Source organism: Sprattus sprattus (assembly GCF_963457725.1).
Source record: "Sprattus sprattus genome assembly, chromosome: 16".
In the NCBI taxonomy this organism is placed as follows: Eukaryota; Metazoa; Chordata; class Actinopteri; order Clupeiformes; family Clupeidae; genus Sprattus; species Sprattus sprattus.
The window spans coordinates 28,842,386-28,861,642 of record NC_137914.1 but is presented as its reverse complement, the minus strand read 5'-3'; the positions used below and the strand labels follow the sequence as shown (position 1 = coordinate 28,861,642).

At 47.0% G+C, this 19,257-nt stretch overlaps 1 protein-coding gene across 3 annotated transcripts in view; it reads right to left on the bottom strand.

Annotated features, from left to right (window-relative positions):
• dmxl1 (Dmx like 1) overlaps positions 1-19,257 on the bottom strand; it is a 65,898-nt gene that overhangs the window by 30,609 nt on the left and 16,032 nt on the right. For all 3 annotated transcript variants that reach the window (XM_080854014.1, XM_080854013.1, XM_080854015.1), the window contains exons 14-22: positions 18,978-19,099; positions 18,629-18,718; positions 14,343-14,445; positions 13,797-13,916; positions 12,640-12,849; positions 10,147-11,817; positions 9,178-9,288; positions 8,675-8,844; positions 1,906-2,003 (exon numbers count right to left, since the gene is read on the bottom strand). In XM_080854014.1, the coding sequence (XP_080710140.1) occupies positions 1,906-2,003; positions 8,675-8,844; positions 9,178-9,288; positions 10,147-11,817; positions 12,640-12,849; positions 13,797-13,916; positions 14,343-14,445; positions 18,629-18,718; positions 18,978-19,099 (2,695 nt within the window). The remainder of the gene's footprint in view (positions 1-1,905; positions 2,004-8,674; positions 8,845-9,177; positions 9,289-10,146; positions 11,818-12,639; positions 12,850-13,796; positions 13,917-14,342; positions 14,446-18,628; positions 18,719-18,977; positions 19,100-19,257) is intronic.

Genomic DNA, 19,257 nt, shown 5'->3' with positions numbered 1-19,257 from the left:
TCAGCAATTGTGTCAACGCCTACTAAATTACTGATTTCTCAGCCCCTGTAACAGATAGGAACAATTTTTTTTTTTCACAATTTTTTTGTATTTTATTTACAAATATTTACAATATTTACATACACCTTCTCAAGAGTAAAAAAAATATGTAAAAGTGCAGGATCAGCACAAAACAGTAGAAAAAAAATTAATTGGCTATATGACAAAGTATATAACAAAGTGAATTAAGTATATAACTATATAATTATAAGTATATAATTCTTAAAGGGAAAGTTTTAACTTTTGAGTTGTTTACTTGTTTTATTATGAGCAGAAGGGAATACGATTAACATCTATTTTGTTGTCCGTGTAGTTTTTACATACCAGGGATTTTTTATGCTCATTTGGACACTATGGATGGAGAATGGATCTGACAGTGTCAACCTCTGAGTTGTTTACTTGTTGTATTATGAGCAGAAGGGAATAAGAATTTTATCAACAATTATAACTATTTTGTTGTCCATGTAGTTTTTACATACCAGTGATATTTGTATGCTCATTTGGATACTATCACTGAGATACAGATTAACTAGTTTAGTGTCAAATATTCCATTCAAAGGGGAAAAACAGGAACAATTCAAATAAAAAACAAATTCTGAGTACATCTTATTTATCAACTGATAAATACTGTATGCTGGGCTGAAATGGAAGGCAACCAAAGCATTCACTATAATAAAGTCAAACCAGGATTCAGTAGCATTAACTGATTATAAACAACATTCTATAGGGACTGATTATTGTTTCGAAATACTAGAATATAATAATGCAAAGAATAGAGAGATGTCGATATAATTCGCTCGTTCACACTCTTGCTCACTGGAGAAAGTTTTAACAACATAGAAAGCTAGCTTAGTGTTAATATAGCCCTCTATGATACCATATTCCCTTTCATTTACCTCAAGTAAACCTACATTTAAGCAAGTAACAATCGTTAACAACTACAGATAACCATATTCTGTAACTACCAGTACTCACAACTCACTCCTTGCCTAATTTACTTTGAGCTATAATCCTGGCTGTCGTGGATGAGACGTTATTTAGCAAAGCGAGAAAGCCAACGAATTTTTTTTGAAGCTACTAATGGCAAAACATTTGGGGCACTATCACGTGTCTATTTTGATGCATTTCATTGGCCCAGAGGCCGACAATTTGGGCAAAAACCCCCGTACCTGGTTTATCATTCCTCCCTCCTCTGGCGTATTTCTCTTCTGTTACTGTAGCGTGCGAATTGGGAATTGTTTAGTGGACTTATGTGACGTTTTAATTATGTTCACGTAAAGGCGCCCGAGGCAACATTAGAAACTTTAGAATAATAAACGTTCAATTTCTAGTCTTTTTTACACGTAGTAAGTTTTAATAACATCATACCATTACATATCGACATTCACAGTGGTAGTGGTCCCTGGAGAAGTGGGTATACGTTTTATTTATTCATACAGCACAGGATAAACACCCTGTTTTGAGAAGTGGGTATACCCAATGCTACTCCGTATACCTGCGTATACACTGGACTACACCACTGGACATTCAAGGAGCAAAGATGAGACGTCGTTGTGTGGTGAGAACTGATTAAAAAAAATCGCCTGCCTTCTGTTTTCCACGGTAGATCGCATGTTATGCTAGGTTGTTTTCAATCCAGGTCAATTCAATTAACATAACAAAACCTAGGCCTGGTCAAGGGAAGGGGTGGGGGGGCGTTCACACCAATGTGGGCTTCTACGGCAATACACAGGGTCGAATACTGTCGTAAATCCCACATTTCATGCAGTGTTATGTGAGAGAGACTGCGAGTGTGTGAGCGTGTGTGTGAGAGAGAGAGAGGGAGACTGAAATAAAAGAGTGGAAGACAGATAAAGCAGGAGGTACCTATAGAGGCCCCACACCACAGCCTTCTTCTTCATGGCAAGATAAAAGAGCGCTGCATCCAGGGGGTCGTTGTTCCTCTGGAACATAGCCTTGGCCACCTGCAGGGGCACAGCAGGGGGGAGCGACACACATACACACACACACACACACACACACACACACACACACACACACACAGACACACACACACACACACACAGCAGAAGACGTGAGCTGGCACCAGGATTTGCACAACTCAATTTAGCTTAAACCCCCTCTCTGCCCTCCACTTCCTCAGCCTCATTCGAAGGGAGATGAAGGGAGTCTGCGTGCATCAAAGCGCTCTGTGTGTTTCTTTGTAAGTGTGTGTGTGTGTGTGTCTGGGTGTGCTTTAGTGTGTGTGTCTGTGTGAGTGTTTGTGTGTGTGTCTGCGTGAGTGTGTCTGCATGAGTGTGTGCGAGTGTGTGTGTGTGTGTGTGTGTGTCTGCGTGTGAGTGTGTGTGTGTGTGTGCATGTGAGTGTGTGTGTGTGTGTGCATGTGTGTGTGTGTGTGTGCGTGTGAGTGTGTGCCACTGGGGTTTGATCCAACACATTTCATCTCAACAGATGAGTTTGCATTGCACAGCTTGTAATAGGAGCAGAGTGTGATGTAGAGAGAGAAGAGGTCCTAAGGTACATGAGAACACTCTCAGAAACACTCTGGCATGCATGGGGCTCTGGGCACAGTCTTCCACTCCAGTGCACTGAACACACTACCCTAAACACACTACCCTAAAGCACACTACCCTAAAGGCCCTGAGCAGACTACCCTAAAAGCCCTGAGCACAATTCCCTAAAGGCCCTGAGCACACTGCCCTAAAGGCCCTGAGCACACTACCCTAAACACACTGCCCTAAACACACTGCCCTAAAGGCCCTGAGCACACTACCCTAAAGCACACTGCCCTAAAGGCCCTGAGCACACTACCCTAAACACACTACCCTAAAGGCCCTGAGCACACTACCCTAAAGCACACTACCCTAAAGGCCCTGAGCACACTACCCTAAAGGCCCTGAGCACACTACCCTAAACACACTACCCTAAAGGCCCTGAGCACACTACCCTAAAGCACACTGCCCTAAAGGCCCTGAGCACACTACCCTAAACACACTACCCTAAAGGCCCTGAGCACACTACCCTAAAGCACACTACCCTAAAGGCCCTGAGCACACTACCCTAAAGCACACTACCCTAAAGGCCCCGAGCACACTACCCTAAAGGCCCTGAGCACACTACCCTAAAGGCACTGAGCACACTACCCTAAAGGCCCCGAGCACACTACCCTAAAGGCCCTGAACACACTACACTAAAGGCCCTGAGCACACTACCCTAAAGCACACTACCCTAAAGGCCCTGAGCACACTACCTTAAACACACTACCCTAAAGGCCCTGAGCACACTACCCTAAAGACCCTGAGCACACTACCCTAACGCACACTACCCTAAAGGCCCTGAGCACACTGCCCTAAAGGCCCTGAGCACACTACCCTAAACACACTACCCTAAAGGCCCTGAGCACACTACCCTAAACACACTACCCTAAAGGCCCTGAGCACACTACCCTAAAGCACACTACCCTAAAGGCCCTGAGCACACTACCCTAAAGCACACTACCCTAAAGGCCCTAAACACACTACCCTAAAGACCCTGAACACACTACCCTAAAGACCCTGAACACACTACCCTAAAGGCCCTGAACACACTACCCTAAAGACCCTGAACACACCTGAGGCAACACCTTCACCACCAAAGGCCTTAGAGTTCACAACCTTTTTGGAAAGGCTGACCTTGCCAGGCGTGGCAGCACATCAGTCTTGTCAAGTTCATTATCCATCAATATCTAGCTAATGTTAAAAGCCATGTTACTTCACATTATGAGCTGTAACATTGTTTAGTGAACATACAGTGGAGCAAATTATAACCTACTGTAAGAACCAACTATTCACTATACAACTTCCCTGTTCAGATTCCAAATGTGCCCCAACTTCACCATGTTAAACCAGTGCACTAACTTAACCATGTTAAACCAGTGCCCTAACTTCACCATGTTAAACCAGTGCCCTAACTTCACCATGTTAAACCAGAGCCCTAACTTCATCAGTGCCCTAACTTCACCATGTTAAACTACTCACTATACAACTTCCCGGTTCAGATTCCAAATGTACCCCAACTTCACCATGTCAAACCAGTGCACTAACTTCACCATGTTAAACCAGTGCCCTAACTTCACCATGTTAAACCAGAGCCCTAACTTCACCATGTTAAACCAGAGCCCTAACTTCACCATGTTAAACCAGAGCCCTAACTTCACCAAGCTAAACCAGGGCCCTAACTTCACCATGTTAAACGAGAGCCCGTCTCCTGTTCAGAACTTCTCTGCTTAGACGTTGCATCGAGCACTATTTTAAAGAACTCCAGAGGATTTGATACAACTCATGTGTCTGGGTTTCTGCCCAATGTGGGGAGCATTTGAATGAATGGGTTTGTGGGATCTTGTCATGCTACCATGGATGGCGTTCTTCAAAGGAAGCAGACTTATACTCCCCAGCAAGCTGCCCTCACTCAATTAGTCCAAACCATTTATTAAAAGCCATTTTTGAATGCAATTCTCATCTTTATTGTTTGTCTAAACTTAATAAACTGATAGAGGATAACCATGAAAATTGTGCATATTTTGAAAGAAACATGAAACTTCTACCATAGTTAGGTTATACCATGAGGGAAGTCAGACTTGACCTCTGAGGCCCGTTAGAGGTCAAATCCAAGATGGCCGCCAATAATATTCAAAAGTGCCTCACATTGGAACCAAACACAGTAGAAAATCACTTAAGGTGTCATTTCCTACTAACTTTTGGGTGCCCACTCTGTATCTGACACCTTTGAAACCACCAGAATTCAAGGAAATGCATTTAGATCAATATGAAGGTCAAATCATGCAGACATAAGGAGGTGAACGGTCCAAAATGGTTGTTTATTTCCAAAATAATAACAGAAATTGTGATGCCAATAATGATGATGCCAATAATAATGCCAATAATATTGTATTTATTATTATAATTAACTGATTTATTATTTAACTCTTTAATAATTCATTTTATTTTTTTTTAATCTTAACAGTCTCCAGAACAAAAACAGAGATCTGTACATTTAAGTGCACCTTTGAGACACGAGCACCGTCCAGTGCACCCTTTCTGGCAGTTGCAGCGGATCAACTCATGGCAAGACTTTGCTGCTTCAGGGAGAGTGGTCCAGAGTGGCTGCCAACCAGTGGTTTCCTTTGTCCAGCCCCAGTCAGATGGCTCTGGCATCTCTGGATCCAGGACCAGTGACTGGTTCCAGATGTTGGACTGAAAGCAAGTACGCTTGATGTGCTGTTTGAGGGCAGCCTGGGTTGGAGGGATGTTTTCTAAACTCCTGGACTTCTGGGAGAACAGCTGTTTCCTGGCATCATTCACTTCCATGCTCTCGCTGGTTCGGTCATACATGACCACCACAAATCGTTCCAGCAGTAACATGGACCCTACACTGCCCTGACTTGGCTACATAGGAGTTCCTGGAAAGCATTACTGACCTCTGGGAAAGACTTCCATGTCTCCCAGGCAGTCTTCTTTCCACGGCCAGCAAATGCAGACACAGGGTCACATCCAGTGAAAGCATGAAAGACAGGGAGAGTCAGGCACTTGATAGGAGTCATTGTGGCAACCATTTCGTGAATAGCGATGAACCGCTCCTGATGAAATCCACAGTTCATCAGGAGCTATTTTGCTAAAAGAAGCCACTGCCAACACCACCACATCCGTATCAACTGTACGTATGGTCACCTTCTTACAACCTTTCTGCACAGCATCTGCCACATGCAGAAGTAGCCGAGTGACAGCCTCTTCTTGCGAACATGGGGCAAGGCGGGCATAAGTCAGCAGGAGAGCAGAGGACTCCAGTTCCATCTGTTGCATACAGTTCCTTGCCCTGTGCTACAGGCAGATTTACTGCTTCTCGGGCCAGGAAGGAAAACAACTCTGTTTTGTTTTCATCACACCAAAGGAAGTCTTTCCAGTTCTTGGGCATCACAGTAAGGGGAGCAACCCTTTTCCTCATGTTGTTTCACCTCTTTTGTCTTGAGGCTTTCAGGCTGGCAGATACACATCCCAGGCTGGCAGGTATACATCCCAGACAAGGTCAACACGGGCGCCTACCTCTAGTTGAGCAGAGATGTATGGTACAAACACTGTTTCTCCATACTCTTGAAATGTTCTTGATGTCTTTAGATTCAGCATTTGAACCACAGCTGCACCATCTAGAATTACTGCATCAGTCTCAGGAACACTCTTGTTTTCGGGCAGATTTGACTCCAGGCAGTGAAGCAGATCTGCTTTAACCCCGAACCGAAGTTTTCCTCCACTTGACAGAGCTGGAGGTGCTGCCTGGTTTTCATGGGAAAAGAAGTGGTTGATGTCTCCATCTCGTGTTTGACATGAGATGTACAGTCGTGGCCAAAAGTTTTGAGAATGACACAAATATGCATTTTCACAAAGTTTGCTGCTTCATTGTCTTTAGATATTTTTGTCAGATGTAACTATGGAAGACTGAAGTATAATTACAAACATTTAATAAGTGTCACTGGCTTTTATTGGCAATTACATGAAGACTTTTGCAATCCACCCTGGCATGCTGTCAATCAACTTCTGGGCCACATCCTGACTGCATAATCAATGCTTGGAGTTTGTCAGAAATAGTTTTTTTTTGTTTGTCCACCCGTCTCTTGAGGATTGACCACAAGTTCTCAATGGGATTAAGGTCTGGGGAGTTTCCTGGCCAATGGACCCAAAATATCAATGTTTTGTTCCCCGAGCCACTTAGTTATCACTTTTGCCTTATGGCAAGGTGCTCCATCATGCTGGGAAAGGCATTGTTCATCACCAAACTGTTCCTAGATGGTTGGGAGAAGTTGCTCTCGGAGGATGTTTTGGTCCAGCAAGCGCCAGGACCGTCTCCTAAACATGATTCAGCTGCGGGATCGGGTCACCTCCAGCACAGAGCTTGCTCAGGAATGGCAGCAGGCAGGTGTGAGTGCATCTGCACGCCAGGTGAGGCGAAGACTTTTGGAGGATGGCCTGGTGTCAAGAAGGGCAGCAAAGAAGCCATTCTCTCCAGGAAAAACATCAGGGACCGACTCATATTCTGCAAAAGGTACAGGGATTGGACTGCTGAGGACTGTGGGCATCTGCAAATAAGCTTGTCCGGAGAAGACAAGGTGAGCGCTACCATCAGTCCTGTGTCATGCCAACAGTAAAGCATCCTTAGACCATTCATGTGTGGGGTTGCTCCTCAGCCAGAGAACTGGTTGCTGGTTTTGTGCACCACGAAATGTCCGGACCTGAATTCTGCTAGGACTGCTGGGTGTCTGTCCAAAAGAGTCATCATATCACGGATGTGTACAGGAAGCCATCTGCTGTAGTGTATGTGATCCAGGGCGAACATCCAGGGCATGATCTGTGTCAGGGATTCAACGTACAGCTGGAAGTTGCCTTCACGAATGGACCTGATGTACCGCAGAACGAGAAGATGCAATGACAGGGTTCCAGAACTTGCAATGTCAGCCTTGACCAGGGTATTGGTCCAGCCACTGCCTTCTAGCCAGTCTCCCAGCAACTTCAACATGGCCAGTTCAATATGTAGACCACCAAACCTGATCAAAGTGATCTTCTCCATAAGTGTCTGGCCAGGACCACTGTATTTGTTAAGCGAGAGCATACAGTGGTTGGTCAGCAGCAAGGACAGGAATCTGACCAGGGTTCACATTTTGAACTGCAATTTTGATGATTTCCATAGAGTGCCGAATCATTGCTACTGAATGTGCATTGTCAAGAAAGAGAGGCAATAATGCGTTGATTGCTGCAGGAGTGATGGAGGAGCAATGAATATTTTTATGTTTTTTTTACCTTGACCTTTACATAAATGCATTTTCTTGAATTCTAGTGGTTTCAAATGTATCAGATACAGAATGGGCACCCAAAAGTTAGTGTGAAATGACACCTTAAGTGTTTTTCTACTGTGTTTCGTAACAACGTGAGGCACTTTTGAATATTGTTGGCGGCCATCTTGGATTTTACCTCTACCTCTACTCAGAGGTCAAATCTGACTTCCCTCCAAATCTGAAAATGAACCTCATGGTATAACCTAACTATGGTAGAAGATTCATGTTTCTTTCAAAAAGTGCACAATTCCCCTTGAGCTGAACCGCTTAACCGCTTAGCCACTGAATAATTGTGTCATTTATAGTCCAAATAGTCGATTATTTGATCAAAACTTCAAAGAGCGCCGACCTCCCCCAATGCCAGGATGCCCTCTCTCGCGATATTAAAGAAAGCAAAACAATATTCCTGGATCTGCATGTTGATTCAGATCCAGTCCAATATTTAATGGGTTCTTGCTCGTCCCATGCTACACCCTTTAACCAAGTTTCATGGAATTCGGCCTGGTAGTTTTTGCTTAATCCTGCTTACAGACAGACAGACAGCAACAACTACCTTGGCAGAGGTAACTTCTTGTAATGAAACATAAAGTCACAACGTAACATAGAATAGAAATGAACACTGAACAGAAAAGTAAAAGTACACACACTGACACTGAACACAAAGCCACCTATAAGACATCTGCATTGACAGGATAATAAATGCAAGCATCATAAACAACCTTACTCCGCCCGCCGTGAGTACTTCTGCTGGGCTGAAGCAGCGCGTGCTGGGCTCACCTTCTCGATGCAGCGGCGGAGGCGAGGGGTGCTGCGGAGCCACCAGCCCAGACCCATGGCCCTGAGCTCCGGCCACGTGGGGTCCCCCTTCTGCAGCGCAGGCAGCATGTTCAGCAGCTCCTCCTCAGCCTCCGAGTGGAACGCCCAGGCGTAGTGAGACGTGGAGAGCCCTGCACAGGCAACCACAACACTTTCACTGATTCTCACTGGTCTACAGACCACATCAAAACAGAGCCAATGCAACATTCAGGCTGAGACACTGTGGCTTATCATAACTCTCCACATTGACTAACTATGTCTAACTGAAGTGGATGGAACCAGTCAGTGGGGCTTGTTTTTGTTTAGAGGAGTTGTGAGTGTATGACTGATCAGGGACCTGTGTTTGCTGTATGGCCTAGTGCAGAGTTCTGTGTGCCGGCTGACGGGCGGGGGTGTGTGTGTGTATTTTAAGCTGCCCTTGGGCAAGGTGTTTGGGCAGATCAGAGCGGGTGAGGCGGGCGTACCCTGGTGCAGCAGCTGGGCGCGGTGAGCAGGGGGCAGGGAGGTCAGCAGGAAGGAGTGCAGACGCACCGCCAGCAGGAACCTCAGGCCGCACTCATCCAGCGTCTCGCCACCTGTCCCACGGCCCCCACACAGCAATACATCAGACACACACTCACACACAGCAGACGCACACTCACACACAGCAAGACATCAGACACACACTCACACACAGCAACACATCAGACACACACTCACACACAGCAAAACATCACACACACTCACACACAGACGTCAATCACACACCCAGTGCTGAGGACACTTTAGACCAGGAAATATATAGAAGCTGTACAAGACTGTCCAAAATCTGCACTAACATATTCTGTGCAAGGGCACGAAAATGTTAAATAAACCAGAAAGTAAATGTAGGGCCAATGATTTTCCGTGATAACGGAAAACGGACGGAATTCGCGGAATGTACCCTTTGAAACGTAATTGCAACTTTCAAACGGAAACATCTTTTTGTGCATACAAATCACCCAAATTCCCCTGTATTTTGGGCTGCAAGGCTATATTTCTTTCACATAAACACAACAACGATTGCAATGATGAACAAACATTAATTAAAAAACAAAACCACTGAGAAAATGTCACGTCTGCGCTGAACTCCGCTCCAACCACGGCCCCCTTTTCAACGGTTGACGCAAACACCCACATTCAGGTCACATTCACTCGCTCGTCTTCCCAATGGCATTAAAAAAAATTCTAGTCTTCTGTTCTGTTGATGGCTGGCAAACAACAATCTAAGAGGGGTGCATATTATTCACTAATTTTAAGCCATCAATCTACCTCAGGGTGAACAATATTAGCTGAACCAAAATGTGAAACGGATAATGCATTATTTTTAAACGGAAAATCATGGCCCTATAAATGTCAATGTAAATACACGTTTAAGAACACCTGCGAACCTAATGAACCTCCATGTTGCTCACCCTGGCTCTCGCCCTGGCCCTCCCCGAGGTCCGTGCGTGTGGAGGCCACGGTGTCGGCCAGCGCCATGAGGGACATCTGCTCCATGCGTGTGAGGCCTGGGAGGCTGGCCTGCTGCAGGTAGGAGGACAGCACCTGGGCATGCTCCAGTCCGAACGCCGTGGGGCCGTACTGGGACAGGTCGATCACCTTGGCCTTCTCCTCATCCTCTTCGTCCTCATGGAACAGGTCTGGCGGCTCGTCCGCGCCGGAAGGCACCCCGGAGGACTGGAAGAGCTGGTCATAGGTGCTGGGCGGGTCACTGCGGGGACTGGAACCTTTCCCGCTGTCGGGGCCTACGCTGGCCGGCTCGTCTTTGGTGATGCCGGAGGAGTCGTGGTCGGCTGCTAGCAGCGCATACAGTGGCAGCGGTGGGATGGACTCAATCTCTGTGTAGTCCGACGTGGCCTCGGGAGGCTGGAACAGCTTGGCATCCCGCGCCTTGCCTCCACCCCCGCTGAAGGTCCGGGAGCGCTGTCGAACCCCCGCGTCCCCCGTCAGCACGACCACCTCTCCTGCCACACACTTCACCAGGTGCGAGAGGATGGCCTTCGCCCGCTGCACCCGTCCCAGGTCCATGAGCTCCAGCAGCTGGATGGGGTGGTACTGGGGCAGCGTGGGGGACAGCTGGTGGGCCGCCTCAAACAGGCCGCTGTCCTCCAACTGGGCCGGGAGCTCCAGGCCGGCGCCACGTTTCCCACCGCCGTTCAGCTTCTGTGCCACGCTGTTGAGCGAACGCGTCAGCGGCTTCCTGGAGGTCACAGGGGAAGGCGTGTGGCTGTCCTGCTTCAGGGTGTTGACCAACGAGCTCGCGCTGCCCGAGTCCGTCCCCCTGGACACACTTGCAGACCTGGCTGGGGCGGGCGGCTGCCACTGGGAATAAACGTGCATCTCGCAGTCCATGCCCACCACCAGGATGCCGTCCCGCACCCAGGACAGGGACACCGGGATGGGCCGTGAGCCCTCCACAGATGACACCAGGTCCACGGCCTGCAGGACAACCAGCTGGGAGGCATCCCGCCCCCCGTCCCTACCCCCGTCGGAGAGCCCGAGCTCGGGCGGCTTGACCATAAGAGACCCATACATGTGCAGCCTGGAGCCCACGCCGACAGTAAGGACGTGTGAGCCATCCTCTCGAGACACCCAGTCTAAGTGAACAGCACTCTGACCACTGAACGGACACTCCTCCCCGCCTCCGTGTTTGCCTTCGTCAGGCCCAGCGGACAGTCTGCCTTCCCAGCTGCCCTCCGTGGGGCCGTCTAGGTGCAGGGTCTGCTCCAGCACCCACTGGGAGCCTCCTGTGGACTCACACTGGAAGATGCTCACTAGGAGCGGGGCGTCCTTGGCTCTGCCGTCCTGGTGAGCCCCAGGCTCGCGGTAGGCCACGGCCACACGGCTGGTGTGGCAGCAGCACACCGCGCTTGGTTTGCTGGGGATGCTGATTGCGCTGCTATTGGCCGAGCCCTCCTCCACCAAGAGAGGCCACTCCTCCCACACGTAGGCCAACTGACTCTCTGGTTGGGGCTCGGGCACGAGGCCGCACCTCCAGAACCGCACCTGGCCATCGGAGCAGGAGGTGGCCAGCAGGTAGGGCGCTCGACCGGCTGGCTGGAGAGACGAGGAGCTCAAGTGACCTGGAAGGACAGAAACACCACATGAGGTCACAGCTGAGGGCATTACACTCAGGCACCCCACGTGAAACCCCCACACATGTATTCAGTGATCTGGCAATCACGCAGTTAGGCTGCAATGACACTGCTAGTAGTAGATTATAACAATAAATAATAATAATGGATTTTATTTGTAAAGCACACTTTAGTTTATTAATTAATAATATTAATTAATTTAGATTATGCAACAAAACTGCTTCTATTACGCTAGATATATGGGAGAAGAGCACTGATGTGCTGTGTTGAACTTGGTTTGATTTTAGAGCATAACAATGTCAGTTTAGTTTAATCTACAAACATTCTTGGCATTCTAACCAACCCACGTGGCAAGATCTCATGGTGCAGGACTACATGGACATCACAAAGAGGTTGCACAGAACAGATAGGACCTCATGCAATAGTGCCTATTCTGTGTGCTGTGGCTAGACGCATAATCATTCTAAGCCTACTCTTGACTCTTTTGGTGGTTTCTATTGCACTGTGGGCCTCGTGTGTGAAATCTGAGCTGCACGATCTGTCAAGAAGGTGCCCTCCAAGCGTCCCTGCCTCCAGCACAGCCTGAGGGGTTCTTTTCCTCCTCTGTGCCTCACATTTGTCAGACTGCCAGATCCAGTTCCTTGACAAAGGACACAGCATGCCAGCAGGTTGGCACCAGTCATTAAAGACAAACTGGCCAATTAGGTCTGACTGGCAGGAGTCAAAAACAGAAGCACCTCCTGCCAACCCACTACATCCACCTCGGGAGCACACGTCTGGTCCGCGTCTGGCCCACGGCCGGCAGCTCACCTGCGGCAGGTGTGACTGTGATGACCTCCACGCCGGAGGGGAGCTCCAGCTCCTGGCTGAAGACGCGCGTACTGTGCAGGGCCAGACGGCAGGCGCTGTGCAGGCCACAGGAGGGCGCTCCGCTCCGCTGGGGACGAGAAGGACAGCCGGACATCTCTGATCTGAACCCTGAGCCACTCGGGTCTCGCTCAACACCAGTGGGCACGCCGCCTGAAACACACAACCAGTACTTACAGTAAAACAGAGACACAAAAGATACGGTGGGATGAAGGAATCTAGATGCTCCAAGAGAAGGGGCAGTTTGGTATGCAGGTCAATTTTAAGACCAGGCATGGAGAAGAGAAGGTGTCTGGACACAGGGGTGAGTGGACAGTGGAGAAGGGGGCAGGGTGAAGTGGACACAGGGGTGAGTGGACAGTGGAGAAGGGGGCAGGGTGAAGTGGACACAGGGGTGAGTGGACAGTGGAGAAGGGGGCAGGGTGAAGTGGACACAGGGGTGAGTGGACAGTGGAGAAGGGGGCAGGGTGAAGTGGACACAGGGGTGAGTGGACAGTGGAGAAGGGGGCAGGGTGAAGTGGACACAGGGGTGAGTGGACAGTGGAGAAGGGGGCAGGGTGAAGTGGACACAGGGGTGAGTGGACAGTGGAGAAGGGGGCAGGGTGAAGTGGACACAGGGGTGAGTGGACAGTGGAGAAGGGGGCAGGGTGAAGTGGACACAGGGGTGAGTGGACAGTGGAGATGGGGGCAGGGTGAAGTGGACACAGGGGTGAGTGGACAGTGGAGATGGGGGCAGGGTGAAGTGGACACAGGGGTGAGTGGACAGTGGAGATGGGGGCAGGGTGAAGTGGACACAGGGGTGAAGTGGACACAGGGGTGAGTGGACAGTGGAGGTGGGGGCAGGGTGAAGTGGACACAGGGGTGAGTGGGCAGTGGACACAGGGGTGAGTGGACACAGGGGTGAGTGGACAGTGGACAGAAGGGTGAGTGGACAGTGGACAGAAGGGTGAGTGGACAGTGGACACAGGGGTGAGTGGACAGTGGACACAGGGGTGAGTGGACAGTGGGCAGTGGACACAGGGGTGAGTGGACAGTGGACAGAAGGGTGAGTGGACAGTGGAGATGGGGGTGAGTGGACAGTGTTAGACAGAGATGCATACCTGAGGAGATGGGTTCAGCGGAGACCTTCAGGAGCCACATGTGCAGCAGGGACCTCCCCGTGGGCGTGGCCTCCATCACCACAAGGAAGAACCTTGCAGAGAACACGGGCTGGCCACAGGCTAGACCAGGATAGAGAAGACAGTAAGGACAATAAACAAACTAACAAACTAACAAACAAACAAAATAACAAACCAACTAACTAACGGGGAATAACAGCTAGCAGTAGCCTATAACATTAGGGCGCCACCAAAAGCTGAAATGCATTGCCTGACATATGCTGTGTGTGAGTGTAAGTGCGAGTGCTGTGCGAGTGTGTGTGAGAGAGTGTGTGAGTGTGTGTGTGTGTGTGTGTGTGTGTGTGTGTGTGTGTGTGTGTGTGTGTGTGTGCTCTGTGTGGCATGCAACCCTGAAGTTCTTTCACAAGCTGGAATTAACAACGTGGTTAAAGGATCCATGTGCTGAACAGAGTTTTTGACCGCATGCTACTGTTCCGATACAGGGAGCTTCAAAGAGAATGTCACGGAAACTTCCATGCGGCCCCCTACCAGAGTCTGTGGGTGGCGTCTCCTGTGGCTCTCCATTGGGCCTCTGGCTCCCCAGGATCAGGTCCTCCTCGAACACGTGCAGCAGCTGGGTCTGTTTCCCCTGCTGAGGACAGAGCATGGCAGAGGGCCCGCAGCCTTCAAATGAAACAGCAGGAACAAATGTGCCCTCTGTCTGTGTGTGTGTGTGTGTGTGTGTGTGTGTGTGTGTGTGTGTGTGTGTGTGTGTGTGAGCGTCAGGGTTACCACCTAGCACGATTTTCCCTTAAATATCTTTCATTGGGATAGTTGACCCAATTGTTTTTCGACTGCCTGTTCCAGAAACACCCAAATGATCTAGCTATTACGACCATTTTCTCATGTGTTGTGCAGCCTTTTCTGGGTCAAATCTAGTGGGTCAGAGTCAATGGGCCTCATTCTCGACAGCAGTTGGGAAGACTTTCCGAAGGATTTCAGAAGGAACTCCACTTCGGAAACATTTATGAAAACATTTGCATTCTCGTTATTTTTTTCTTCTGTGCTTTCTTCTGAACTTCAGACAACTTTCAGAACTCGAAATAGCAGTCGTAACTCTGCCGTAATCTTCTCAAATGCGATTCCACGGGCCATCTTGTGGTTATTTCAGGAATCGCGTTGAGGAATGACATTTGAAAAAACTCTGTATTACAGTAAAAGGGTTAACGGGCGAATTTGTGAGAACCCGTTGGTGATTGCGTTCACGTCAACTCTACAGACATCCTCGGATTAAAATAATTATGATAATAATAAATACGAGAATATTTGTATCATTAACAATTACGTTTCACATTTATAGTCATAATTATACGAGGTAGTGTTTATTGTTACACTAGGTCTATATGGCTCGTAGCTTGACTGTTCTCTCCCTTGTACGTCACTTTGGACAAAGGCCGCGTCTGCTAAGAGACTGATTGTGAATGACATGAACACTGCAAATGTAAGTGAATAAATAAATAAACACTAAGCTCAATCTCTAAGAACTACAGCATGAATTTATTGCGATTTATACTACTACTGGTGGCCAGTCTTCACCCCTATGGTGGCCATTTCGAACAACAAGACGGACTACAATTTATACTCGTACTTGGGACCGGTCTTCACACCTATGGTGCCTATTTTTCGATTTAAAAAAAAAAGTGACTACTTAAATGTGTTTTACGGACTTCGGACGTTCAACGTTATACAATATCTCCACCTTATTAATGAACACCTGTTACGAGGTGGATTCGGGAGATTGCGACAGCACACGTTTCTAAAATTGCGTCTCCTAATAAGGAGCTGGCAGGGCGTGTATGTATGCAAATCCACTTTCACGAGAACGCGCATCAATCTAAGAAGCTAATCGGAAGGAACCCAGCTGAGAAGACTTCGGCTGCTTATGAACACATTTTCAAGCGTGCGGGAATGCAGCGGAAGCGTTTCTCTTACGTTGTTTTTGCGAAGTCGTGTAAGAAACATTTCTGAAGAATTACAGAAAAAGGTCGAGAATGAGGCCCAATGTTCCCTCTAAGCTGCGCGCGCGGCCACGCAGGTCAATCGAAGTGGCCGCGCAATAGATTTTTCAGACCGGGCACATTTTTCAGACCCCACAAACGATTTTTTTTTTTGGGTTTAAAATTCTGAGCATCAAAGGGGATGTAGGCTAGGTAATAAACATTTAAAATACTGACATGTCTGACAACCAAGCGGATGTGCGTTAGAATGTTTACATACAAAGTATCCTTTAGCTCTTTTGCCGGGCTCTGCTCCAGGCTACCATGGCGAAAAGAAAGGCAGAGCAGGTGCCCCAGAAAAAGGTCTGCCTAACGTTTAAAAATGAGCGGCTAGATGAAATAGTCCAAACTGACTCAGGTAGGATAAAACGTTCAGACATATTTACATATGCTCGGAGGCAAACGCGAAAAGAGTTCGCTCGTGGGAAAACATGCAGTGAACAAAAGTGACATTATTCTGTTTGTCCTTTAAGTTTGTGAGCACTTGGATGCCCGCTTCCCTGAAAATGAGCAGAGTGGGCTGCCTTTGAGCCGGACACGTTGGATCGTGCAGTTAGTGAAATTGATCATGGGCTGAATGACGTGACCAATCTGGCGATAAGGTTCAAAGCGCTTCTGGAGGAAGCATAATATGCGGTCCCGGGACGCATGTCAACAATACAACGAATTCAAGTTCATGGTTAATGAAAAAAGGTGGTCGCTGAGGGTTCGCATTTTCCAGATCTGGTACAACTTCTTGACATTTGTGGCACCTTCCAAGCATCTAGCGCCTACTGTGAACGCGGTTTCAGTCTAATGAATACCACTAAGACAAAATCGTGAGGCGAGAAGATTTGAAATTTCCAATATTTTCAATTAGACCTATTAGGCCTTATTCAAAGTGATTTTGATACTGTAACTGCAACAACATATTGACAAATGTTTAGTCAGAAAGATGTGTCTTCCATGGGCCTGCAGACAAGATGAGCCACACAGCCAGTTAGGCCTATCTCCCTCAATGTAATTCAAATGACATGTTTTCTAGCTTAGTTTGCTGCAAACCACTCCAGTTATTAAATTATTTATAAAGTCTACCTTTAGGAAAAATTACACCATAATCACTATATTTATTGTAAAGCACTGCATTAGCATTTTTCTTTCAATGAAGTTCCACTTAAATGTTGTACCTGCTGAGAAATGACTAAACACCTTGGATACTTTTAATTGTATACAGTGGGGAAAATAAGTATTTGAACCCCTGGCGATTACACAAGTTTGGCTACAAGCAAAGAAATGTGTGATCTATAATTGTAATGGTAGGTGTATATTAACAGTGAGAAGCTGAATATCAAAAAAAAATCCAGAAAAATGCATTTTATAACATTTATGACTTTATTTGAACCCCTAGCAAAACTGACTGACAAAAATGACTTGACAAGTGATGACAAGTACTTGGTGGAATAACCCTTGTTGGCAAGCACAGATGTCAGACGTTTCTTGTAGTTGGTCACCAGGTTTACACACATCTCAGGGGGGATTTTGGTCCACTCCTCTTTGCAGATCCTCTCCAAATCTTTAAGGTTGTGTTTTCAATGGGAGGGAATGAGGTTCAAGCCCAATATTCCACGTTACATGGCCCCATCCATAGTCCCCTTGATGTGGTTGAGTGTGCAATGGCAAACTTCAGATGGCCGTGTACATGCGCTTCCTTGAGCAGGGGGAACTTGCGAGTGCTGCAGTACTTCAAAAAATGACGGTGTGGTGTGTTGCCAATGGTTTTCTAGGTGACTGGTCCCAGCTGCCTTGAGATCATTCACAAGCTCCCCCTGTGTAGTTCTGGGGTTATTCTGCACCATTCAAATGATCACTGATACCACACGAGGGGATATCTTGCATGGAGCCCCAGACCTAGAGCGATTAACATTTGTTTGGTGTTGCTTCCATTTACGAATAATCACACCAATAGTTGTCTGCTTCTCACCAAGCTGCTTGCCAATGGTTTTGTAGCCCATTCCAGCCTTGTTCAGGTCTACAATCTTATCTCTGACGTCCTTGGGCAACTCTTTGGTATTGCCCATGGTGGTGAGGTTGAAGGTGTGAAGTATGATTCTTTGGACAGGTTTCTTTTATAAACGTCACCAGTTGAGATCAGGTGTACCTTGTTAGACCTAATGAGGATTAATCTGTGTGCTTCTTGGGCACATAACTGGTCATAGTGAGACAAAATTCTTGCTGTTTGCTTGGGGGTTCAAATACTTATTTTTTGCATCAAATGCAAATAAAGTCATTAATGTTATAAAATGCAGTTTTCTGATTTTTTTTGTTGATATTCTGTTTCTCACTGTTAAAATACACCTACCAATACAATTCTAGTTCACACATTTCTTTGCAAGTGGCCAAACTTGCGAAATCGGTAGGGGTTCAAATACTTATTTTCCCCACTGTATATATATATATATATATATATATATATATATATATCTCATTATCATTCATAACCAGTGAACCAGTCATAACCTCCCTAAACCTTATTTATTTTCAACCAAAGATCAACTAAACTGACTGGTAAAACATGTTCCAAAGTCCAGCCATTATAAAGGATATTGAATAAATATCAACCTTGATGTATTTGCTGTCAACTCTTTGGAAACCTATGGCTAACGCAGGCTAGTGGTCATTTTCGTCAGGTCGTGTGGTTTACGAATTGCTCACAGTGCTGAAATGTGCGCTCAGAATAAAAAATATTTGCTCAGTGCTGAAAAACATTTAGAGGGAACATTGGTCAGAGTGGTTACGTACAAAGTCTGTGATCCCGTCCAGCTCGATGATGCAGCCTGGTCGGGCAGTGGACTGCTGGCTGATGATGGTGAATGCTTCTCCTACAGATTTCTGGGAAGATGAAATAAAGAAGATCTAAGCATTTCTCACCAATAGGCAAAACCATTGAGAATAGAAAATGTCATTTCAACAATATCAACATATAATAATAATATTATAGTATAAATAGTATAATTATATGTAGCACACTATAGGTTTTCAGTTCTGTGTGTGTGTGTGTGTGTGTGTGTGTGTGTGTGTGTGTGTGTGTGTGTGTGTGTGTGTGTGTGTACATGAGACCCCTGGATTGGCTAGGAGAATCAAGACTCACTGAATTGTCTGGATTGGAGACTTCACTAAGTAGCTTCTTAGCTTCGATGACAGCTTGATACAAGCGCAGAGAATGCCCATCATTTGCCACGAAACAGGCGCTGGGAGAGCTGCCGTACTGACCTTTAAAGAGAGCCAGAGGATCATTAGAATGCTGGGCATGGCGGTACACTCATGTTTATTGATGATAAATGATCACAGATGAACATAAACTAGGAGCTCAAAGTTAAGATGGGACATGAAGCAGCTACACTGCCTGTGACAGGAATCCATGCTCAATA